The sequence below is a fragment of the Larimichthys crocea genome, chromosome XVI (genome assembly GCF_000972845.2).
Source record: "Larimichthys crocea isolate SSNF chromosome XVI, L_crocea_2.0, whole genome shotgun sequence".
In the NCBI taxonomy this organism is placed as follows: domain Eukaryota; kingdom Metazoa; phylum Chordata; class Actinopteri; family Sciaenidae; genus Larimichthys; species Larimichthys crocea.
Genome location: NC_040026.1, coordinates 19531976 through 19542030, shown reverse-complemented (window position 1 = coordinate 19542030; position 10055 = coordinate 19531976). Strand labels below are relative to the sequence as shown.

At 42.4% G+C, this 10055-nt stretch overlaps 1 protein-coding gene across 1 annotated transcript in view; it reads right to left on the bottom strand.

Annotated features, from left to right (window-relative positions):
- Positions 1-1341: 1341 nt before the first annotated feature.
- Positions 1342-10055, bottom strand: part of lrp2b (low density lipoprotein receptor-related protein 2b) — a 33213-nt gene continuing 24499 nt past the window's right edge. The window contains exons 59-81 of the mRNA XM_027289819.1: positions 9875-9994; positions 9494-9610; positions 9284-9400; positions 8955-9092; positions 8644-8766; positions 7558-7686; positions 6419-6550; positions 6210-6335; positions 5550-5693; positions 5291-5456; positions 5080-5208; positions 4685-4905; positions 4424-4606; positions 4224-4343; positions 3927-4014; positions 3762-3826; positions 3480-3669; positions 3266-3317; positions 2551-2688; positions 2252-2344; positions 2041-2124; positions 1873-1917; positions 1342-1647 (exon numbers count right to left, since the gene is read on the bottom strand). Coding sequence (XP_027145620.1) covers positions 1606-1647; positions 1873-1917; positions 2041-2124; positions 2252-2344; positions 2551-2688; positions 3266-3317; positions 3480-3669; positions 3762-3826; positions 3927-4014; positions 4224-4343; positions 4424-4606; positions 4685-4905; positions 5080-5208; positions 5291-5456; positions 5550-5693; positions 6210-6335; positions 6419-6550; positions 7558-7686; positions 8644-8766; positions 8955-9092; positions 9284-9400; positions 9494-9610; positions 9875-9994 — 2762 coding nt within the window. The 3' untranslated portion in view covers positions 1342-1605. The remainder of the gene's footprint in view (positions 1648-1872; positions 1918-2040; positions 2125-2251; positions 2345-2550; positions 2689-3265; positions 3318-3479; positions 3670-3761; positions 3827-3926; positions 4015-4223; positions 4344-4423; positions 4607-4684; positions 4906-5079; positions 5209-5290; positions 5457-5549; positions 5694-6209; positions 6336-6418; positions 6551-7557; positions 7687-8643; positions 8767-8954; positions 9093-9283; positions 9401-9493; positions 9611-9874; positions 9995-10055) is intronic.

Below are 10055 nucleotides of genomic sequence, written 5' to 3'. Positions count from 1 at the left end.
AAATTTTTTCCTTTTTCTAGCTGAGCGATTGCCTCTGTAGCTGTGAAGTGATGGCAAAAACTGCAGTTCCTCAAACGTCCACAGAAGTGAGTCAGTCTCCATAAGTCCCCATGTTAAAATAAGAAATAAACATGTTTACAGCCTGGTGCAAAAAAATAGTTTTGGTCTCTGTAGCTAATTTCCCCGTTCATGACAACTGTACTGAGGGTGAATTTATATACAACTCACCTGTTCACATTATATTAAGGCTTAAATTATTATGCATAAATAAGAGAGTGGCCACTTTGATTGATAGGTTCATTGAGCACCCAGGCTTCATTAAACCTGCACCAATGATCCACGTCTTTGCCAATTTTTAGTAGTAGGACTGCACCAATGATCCACGTCTTTGCCAATTTTTAGTAGTAGGACTGCCAACAAGGTGACAGATTCTGGGCTTCAAACGTCTCTGCACAAACCTGTTGGTCACGTCACACATACACCAGCAGAAAAGGGCTTCTATACAAACATTAACCGGATGTAAAATGATTATTGATTATTATTATTATTAATGATTGTCTGAAATTAAATTTAAAACATGTGATAACATATTCTGTCTCTTTGCTCAAACCCTTTTATCCATCCTGACTGAAAAACCATCAAATAAAAAAACCTCTTGGCTCTCCAGGAGTCACACAGAGTGAGTGTTTGTATGATTTCCGACAGCCCCTGAAGGCAGCACAGTGTGCACACATGCTCCAAGCTGGTCCGCCCCTCTCTAAAAACCATCCATTGCTATTCATGCCCTCCCCTCCATGTCTGTGTGTCTCAGTGAGGGGTACAATACATGTTTTGGCTGACGGTCAGAGATGCCTCGTGGGAGGGCAGTGCTATGAAAACATGAACTATGAATCATCACACACCACAAGAGAAAAAAAACACACCAGCCGCTGCTCCCTTTACCTCCTCATTCCTCCCTGTTGTTGTGTTTCCACTTTTCTTGTCTTCTCCACTTTCCTTTTGTGCCTCTCTGCTCATCTGGCCCGGCCTGATTCAGAGGGACCGTGATGTGTTCGGACATTTGTGACGGTGGGAGAGGAGAGCAAGCACAATCACTACTGCCGCTGCCTCAAATTGTGTCTCTCCTTGTGATTAAACGGATGATGACAAAGCATTTCATGTCAGCTCAGTGGGTCAGATACAGGAGCTGAGGATCAGAGTCCTATCTGTGATGAACAGAGTGGATAACACCAGTGGGAGATGTGCACCGTTACACAAAGAAAGCTCATTATGATATTATCGAGGGGCTTCATTTAGAGATTTTATGCAACATGGGATACAAACGTTACACTTTCACTCGGTGATAAAAGCAGTTTTAATGTTTAACTTTCACACATAAAACAAACATTTACAAGCATTTATTCACTTTGATTACTGAGTCTCATATTTGTTGGATTAAATCATGCCTGTAAAAGATTTTTTTATACACAAGGGCTGTATTAAAATGTAAGTTAATAGATGACACAAAACATATTTCTTTCTACTTCTTTACAAACTGTCTTGGTTGATTAGTTCTGTGCGGTTCCTTCAGTGGATTTACATCCTGAAGTTTCAGTCCTGATCTCGTTAAATCTCAGAATCTGCAGCAGATGCTCCTGGCGTGTCCTCCTGCAGGAAAACCATGAAGACAAACAGAAATTAAAGCTACAAAGTTGTCAAATAAAGAATAAAAACATACAGAAGTAAAACTTCATGGCCGTCCTGTGCAGAACTTTTACAGCTCTCCATGTCAGTTTGTCTAAATCCAGAACAATTCACACTCACACATAAGTAAAATAAATAATAATAAAAAAGAAAATGACATTTAATCTGAGTTCGTCATTCTCGACTCACCGCGTATGTCGGGTTTTTGAAAGTCAGAAATCCGTCATCGTCAGTCTGCCGAAGAAAAAAGGAGAAATGAAAAGTTTCAGATCTTTACTTGAACATCTTCAGAGATTCAGAGCGTGCGATTATTATTTACATCAGGTAACATTTTTAAACATGCGTCTCCGTGGTTACCTGTGCGCTCGAAGCAGCTGGTCGTGCAGAAGCGATGTCGACATCTTCTGAGTCTGAGACGTACGCTGGATTTTCAAACACCTCCTGAGGTGACCACATGAAAACATTTGAACTACTTATTAATCAATGAGTATTTCGACTTTTTAAGGATAAATTCAGTTATGTGACATAAAAAAAAAAAAAAACATTTAAATTGAAACCGGTGACGAACCTTGCTGTTGTCAGCAGCAGGTTGGTTTGCACTTTTTGTCGCCTCGTCCACAACTTCAACTTGTTCCACATACAAAGGATTATCGATGTACTCCTGAGGAAGCAGACACAGCATCACAAGACTGAGCTCATCCAAAAATATACATTGCATTAAATGCAAAACTAAAAAGTAACGGGTACCAAAGCAGCAGATAAAATAGAGCAAATGAAAGTACGTTCTTGGTAATGTTGCCCTTTATAACATTCAGCCGCAGAGCGTGGAGAGGTATGAGCAGAATCAACAATTCTCTGTTTACTGACCTTGTTTGTTCCAGGACAAACAGGAGCTGTGGTGGCTGTGGTCACGCTCGTGGCAGCAGGATGTTCTCCAGCTTCGTATGCCGGGTTCTCGAAATTCTTCCCATCCGTATCCACCATGGCCACAGACATGCAGGGAACCTGACGGCAGACGACAGGACAGAGCGCGTCAGTAACTGTGACTGCTCCTTCATGTTTGACACGTAAACTGATCTGAACTGGAACCAGACAAACAACTATGTTTGTTACTGTTAATAAGTGTAATAAAAGTGTAATAAAAACTTTTAATTAAACAATGTTCAACAATCAGAAACTTGCAGAAAAGTCTCCAGTCCAGTTTTCAGTGTTTGTTTTATTATGCTCGTCAGGTTAATACCAAGATAAATTCAAAATTACTGCATGCAGACGAACAGTTTAACTTTATTTCGCAGTGGATATTAAAAATGAGCGACTTGTAGACGTTCTGTTCTTGAATCTTTAATCTTTGTTTGTTTTAATGTCAGGAATATGAATTATTTGATTCAGATTTGTTTCCAGGGAGACGTTATTGACGTTATTTCTGCTGCAGCTCTGGAAACTATTATATGTCATATCTAAAATATAAATAAATTCTAATATTGTTCTTTTTCTTTATTACAATGTTTGGAATGAAAAAGAAATGATCCTAACAGAGGACCCTGATCCTCCGTCATGAACATTTATCTGTGTTGCTACTGACCTCTTCAGAATTCGTTTCACTTCCCTCTGTTTTCACTGCGCTTGGGGAGTTTCTGGAAAACATGGAATGATTCGGCTGTAACATGATGCTGTACATTAAATACTTCAATTATCTTCTACTGAAGAAAAACAATCTCATCATTTAAAACATCACATATGTATTTCAGACAGTGATAACAACCATCCGTGTCTTTTCACTGCTGGCTTCATCTCACCTGAAGTTCGGCATCGAGGGCATGGATGGCATACTGGGCATACTGGGCATACTGGGCATGCTGGGCATGCTGGGCATGCTGGGCAAACTGTTTCGTAGAGTCTCCAGCAGATTGGACTTCTTCCTGGCAGCATAGACCAGAGCGCCCAGCAGAGCCACGATCACTATCGTTACCCCGATCGCTATTCCAACTGAGATGGAGGGAGGGCGCAGAAGGGAGCGAGTTAATCTCAAGATGAAGTCATGTGACTTTGAATAATATGTTTAAATGAATCAAACATACTAGACGATGCGATCACGTTGAAAACGTTTGTCTGGCAGTAGTCTCCCTCCCACTCTGGAGGACATCTGTGAAACAAAAACTTGTTAACTGAGTGATTCTTTAGTCTGCGCGTCAGTCTTCAGTCTCAACTTGTCCTGGTTGTAAAGACTGAAAAAGGGTTCTTACTTGCAGAGCGCCCTGTTGTCATCAAAGTAGCAGGTGCCTCCATTTAGACACTGACACGGAGGGGGCATGGTGGGCGGTGGATCAAACCCTGAAATTATTTATAGGAACGATCATAACGTTGAAAAACAATCAGGATCAGGATGTGATATAAGTTCAGGTAGCTTCACTGACTTCTATTGTGTTGCAAAGATCATATTTGAATCAATGCTGCTGCAATTAATGACACTTTCTGCATCTCTGATACATGACGGCTCATGTTTTTAACGACGTATACGGAGTTAAGGGGCTTTTTCTTACCGGCGTCACACTCAGTGTTACTGCCGGGCACGAAGTTGGTGCCCTCTGGGCAGCCGCAGGTGTATCCGCCCGGTCGGAGCAGACACAGGTGGCTGCAGGTTCCTTTACATGGATTCTTAACTGCAGACACAAAGAAAGAATGAATAATGTAATATGAAAATGAATTAATAAAATAATATGTAGGTCAGTGTGCAGCTTACTGGCTACGCTGTTGTATCTCTGCTGCTGATACACAGAGACCTGGGTCAGCCAGGGCCCGGCAGTCAGCAGTAACGTCTTGGCTCCGCCGCCAAACTTGTCCTGTCGGAACACTTCGCCTTTCTCCTGAGTGCTCCAGTAAACGTGGTCCTCGAAGACGTTCACACTGAAGGGGTTTCTCACATCTAGACAAGGTGAGAACAAGAAAATGTAACCCGACAGACGGATGAACGGATGATGACGACTCTTTTACTAACTCTCACCTATAAAGACGGCGGTTCTGCGGCCGTCTCCTGAAGGCAGGACAGACTCTATGCGGCTTTCCTTTGAGTCGGACCAGTAGATTCTGTCATCGTTGGTGAAGTCGATGGACAGGCCGGTGGGCCAACCAAGGCCATCGGCCACTAGGACTTTTCTCTCCTGTCCGTCCATCCAAGAACACTCGATCTTGGCTTCATCCCCGCGGTCTGCCCAGTACAACATCCTGCAGAAACATAAGCACAGATTAGAGTTGTAAATACGACATGAAACCAGATAGATCCCTGATCATGTCTGCTGATTTCCAACATTTTAAACCAGGTATAAAACACACAACATGAGCAATACAGTGACAAACAAAACTATCAAATGTCTTCCCAGGCAGCCCCGTCTGTCTCACCCCAGTCGTGGGTTGACGGCCACAGCAGACGGGTAGCCCAGCTCAGTCTTGACTAGGTGCTTCCTGTAGCGTCCGTCCAACATGGCCACTTCTAACCTCTTCACCCTGGAGTCTGCCCAGTAAAGGTTCCTACAGGCAGAAGGATTCACAAAACATGTTCGGATACACAAACTTTCTAGAGGAATCTGTATAAAAGTATAAAATCACACACCTGCCCACCCAGTCCACAGCGATGCCGTCCGGTCTGGTGATGTATTTGATGCCGAGGTCGACAGCAGCACCGATGTTGTTACTGCCGTCGTCCACTGAAGGTATGTAAGCTCTCTTGATAGCACCCGGCACAGAGTCCTGACTGGCTACAGTGAAGTACACCATACCTGACAAAACAATCAAACAGGTCTTTACTCTCTGTCTGCATGGACACAAGCTGTCTTCAGGTTTTCGCTGCAGCGTCTGTGTATGTGACCTACTGAACCCGGTGTTGTTGTGGTCCCAGTCGTAGTCCAGAGCCATTATGTGTTCCTGTTCCTCCAGGAAGTCGTGGTAGGCCTCCGTCTGCAGGTTGAACCTCCGGATACGAATGTTCTCCGGCAGAAGCAGCAGGGGAGCCGACCCTGAGAGACACACACAGACGTTTACATCTCACCACTGATGTTGCTAGGTGACACATTCAGATCTCAAAGGATGCAGGAAATGCTCCATGAACACGTCCAGATAAGTTAGTTATCTAATGAATGTGCACTTTAATTAGTGTTTACTGTCCTTAACGGGACAAGATGTACGAGAAGAGCCTTTCATAACTGTGTGCCACTGAATTATTAGGAAATAAAAGAATATCTGCAGCTTTATTTTTAGTTTAACTAAATAAAACATTTATTGGAAACCAACTATGACTACTGCAACTGATAACCGATGAGAAAACAGAATATTTCTGACAGGGATGACCTGAATCTTCATTTTTCAACATCAGCAGCAGCAAAAATAGGAAATTCAAATGTATAGCAGTATATAAAAAGAGGCTAGATCTACCACCACATCATGAGATAAAAAATAAGTTGTATCTCAGTTTCCTTTATGAATCCATCAAGCCAACTTGACCTATATACTTGGTTCATAAAGATCGCGCTCACCCTCGGCCTCGCACATGGCGCCGTTGCCCACTTTACGGTATCCCGGGGCACACTCGCAGTGGTAGCTGCCCTTGGTGTTCTTACAGATCTGAGGACAGGTGCCGTACTCCTCACACTCATCGATGTCTGAAAGAATATTATCAATTAATATTCATATTCTTATTTTTATATATATGAATATATATATGTGTGTGTGTGTGTGTGTGTACCCAGGCAGGTATGCGTGCTGACTGGATTCACTTTGTATCCAGGTCTGCAGGAGCAGATGAAGCCGGTGCCGTTCAGGTTGGTGCACACATGCTGGCACAGATTTTCCTTACAGTGACGATCTTGGCCAAAATCTGGAGACAACACAGGGTGCGTTCACTGACACGTTAAAAAACAGCTCGTTCGGATCTAATTTAAGACCCGCTCACTTCAAATCAAACGGTGTTTGTTTACATGAGAGCAGAATAATGCAGCTACTGACACAGAATCATAGTGATTCACTTTACCTTCATGACTCAACCTAAGTGTGCCTATAAATAACTCACCCACCTGTATTTACTCCACTTTTTTCATAATTACAAGATTGGTATCTCATAATGAGAACTGCGAATTCATAATGGGGTCGTGACCCAGCCCCAGATAACTGGTGGAAAATAGATGGATGGATCATACAATCGTAATTACACGATATGACAGTCAAACTTCTGCAATGTGCATTCGTAAAGACACATATTCACATTATAGTAAATACAGAATGTTGTTTTTTATGAACGCACGGCTGGAGTCTTGACATTTCACCTGCTATGATCTAGGGATGTCCAAATATTAAAACACCACATGTTTAAAACAATACAATATTACGTTAATTATACATTTAATAGTATCTAAATTAAACGAAAAACAAACAAAGAAATCGCACAGCCCTGCTGCAGATTCAAGAGATGCTGAGATAAAGACCCTGACCCTAATTTCACAAACACAGAGCAAGTAATGTGACAGTGAACACACCTGGCTGGGGGCGACTTAATTCGGTACCTTGTTGGTTACATTAACAACAAGCCTCCTCCACAAAATATTATCCTGACTTTTTTCCACAGGTTTTCAAAATCACAAGTGGTATTGAGTGTCGTTTTTTAATTAAAGCATCGTATCAAAGTTTAAATTCTGTTATCATGACAATGACTTACTTATCTGTGTACATATTCTTACTATGAGTGAGTATTTTAATACTGAACTAAAAGATAAAAGCCTAAAAAACGTCAAAGATAACTGTAAGGTCACACATTCAGTGTGTTTTTCCTCCCTGGCTTTAAACTGACTTGTAAGACAGTATAGTATGCATGCATGACGTGCTACTCACTGCAGCCTAATTCATCCGTGAGGTCCCCGCAGTTGTCATTGTGATCGCACACGTACGGCAGGGCCACGCAGTGTCCGTTGGTGCATTTGAATTGATCCAGTGTGCACGGGGGCAGCGTGGGCTCACGGCCTGAGAAGGACACAGTAGGAATGACTCATCAGCACAAGTACGCAGGGAAGGTTGAGTGGGTATACAACTCTTCTGTGCAAACATGTCCACCTCCACTTGTCTAGGATTGAGGAGCTTTCTCTGCAGTGTCGCTCTTCTCTGACTGACTAAACACCAAATAAAAAGGTGGAAAAATAGAAAGATGGAAACGAGTGAACTGCCCACACTTGTAGATTAAAAAAAAAAAAACTACCCACACAGTGAAGTACTCAAATGTAGGCACACATAATTACATACTCTAACATGATAACACACGATATTCACTAATTATTCAGCTGAAGGCTTCTCACAGCGGCCCCTGTTCGTTTCCTCGGATTCAGACAAGCTATTCAACGTCCAACGACTATTTAATCTCCTCTCAAAATAATGATGTTTAAGCTGATTGTGTATAACAATTTCCATAATACAGAATATTCATTATGATTTTAATTTGACTTCCTATGTTAATGGAATTGGAGAGCAAGGTTCAGGAGGCATTAGTGTTGTTTGCACTAATCCCTGGTGGTCCCAGAAACAGATGATTAGTAGTACATTTTCTGAACTTGAACTTATTAGAAATCTGGCTGTGGCTGTTTAAAAACAGAGAAAATATGTAATATGTAATATAAAAACAACGGTACTGTACAAAAAGACTAATTTATTGTGCACAAAGGCAATCTACGGATCTATGTTTTCCTCTGCATGTGTGTCCAGATTTGAATTTCTGCTGGTTTCTACCTCTGTACTTCACTCAAACCTCTCTTGCTTATGATAATTATTACTATTTTCTGTCATATTAACAATCTAACCTGTATATAAATACTTTGGTTATAATAGCTACTATATAATTTGCCCTCTGCACTGACTTTTACTGAGAGATAATGAGAACTATGTGATGTACGACAGGTGAGAAGGTCGGCGGATGTGTGCGGGTCATACAGAGTTCCTCGTTCTCGTCACTGCCGTCTCCACAGTCGTCCTTCTTGTTGCACATCAGGCCGGAGTAGATGCAGTAGCCGTTCGCACAGCGGAACCTGGACGGCATCTCACAGGTGATGTTCACTGGTCAAACACACACACACACACGTTTCGATTAATCTCGAATATGAACGGTTTGAGCTTTGTTGACTTTGTTAACCCTGTCTTAAATTAGTAACATGAAAAATCCTCTAAATATTTCTAATTAATTAGGATTTACTGAATATGAATGAGAGTAATTTGCAGTGTACAATAAACAAAATGTTTCTCACGGCATAAACTGAGCTGTTCATCAGAGCGGTCCCCACAGTCATCGGTGCCATCACACACCCAGTACTGGTTCACACAAAGATGGTTCGCACATTGGAACTGGTTCACAGGGCACCAGCGTCCTCCTGGGTAACGAGTAGCTGTCGGGGTGGAGGGAAAACTGTAAATCATTTCACATTTTTAAGTATTTCAAGAAACACATATCTTTATTAGAAAGTGGACAGTAAAGAGATGCCACTCCATAATTCCACAGTTTTTGTAGACGTCATATTTCTAAATACACACGAAACAAACAAAGTCAAACGCTGCAGGGGTTAGGCAGTTTACTTACGACAGCTGGTCTCATCTGACAGGTCCTCACAATCAGCCCGACCATCACACTGCAGAGCAGCGGGGATACAGTGACCTGACTCACACTGGAAGGAACCTGGACGACACGTCAGCAACTCTGGAAGAGATCCAGCATGATAACTTGAGTGTGTTGTTTAACGACAGAGAATATGTGAAGGAAGGGAGCTTTTGTGTGCGGTTCCTTGCTCACCGCAGTCCCGCTCGTCTGAGTTGTCCCCGCAGTCGTTGTCATGGTCACACACCCAGTTTCCAGGGATGCACATGCCGCTGTCGCATCGAAACTCACTTTCAGAGCAAGGCCTTGGCTCTGTGGAGCGAAATCAAGATAAAAGAGAGACACACACATATCTTCAGCTTGAGGTCTTACAGTTCACACACACTAAACATGCTCACACTATGCATAAGGTAGTTTTTTGCATGCAGTGTGAGTAAATTTGAGTTTAACAGCAGGATTAGTTTAGCATTAAGCAACTGAATCATCTCAAAAAAAGGCTAAATAAAGGGCAAAATCAAATTTTGTAACCCTGGAAGAAACTTGACTGAGCTTAAGAATGTGGAGAAGGACACTCACGGCAGTTTCTCTCATCTGAGCCGTCACCGCAGTCGTTGTTGCCATCGCACTGCCATCGGATGGGGACACAGCGGTGGTTGTCACATCGAAAATCTCCCAGGGGATCACAGGTCACGTCCTCTGTTGGGAGACAAAGTCAGAAAACGGACGGATGAGAAGTTGATTCAACATGCGGTCAAAG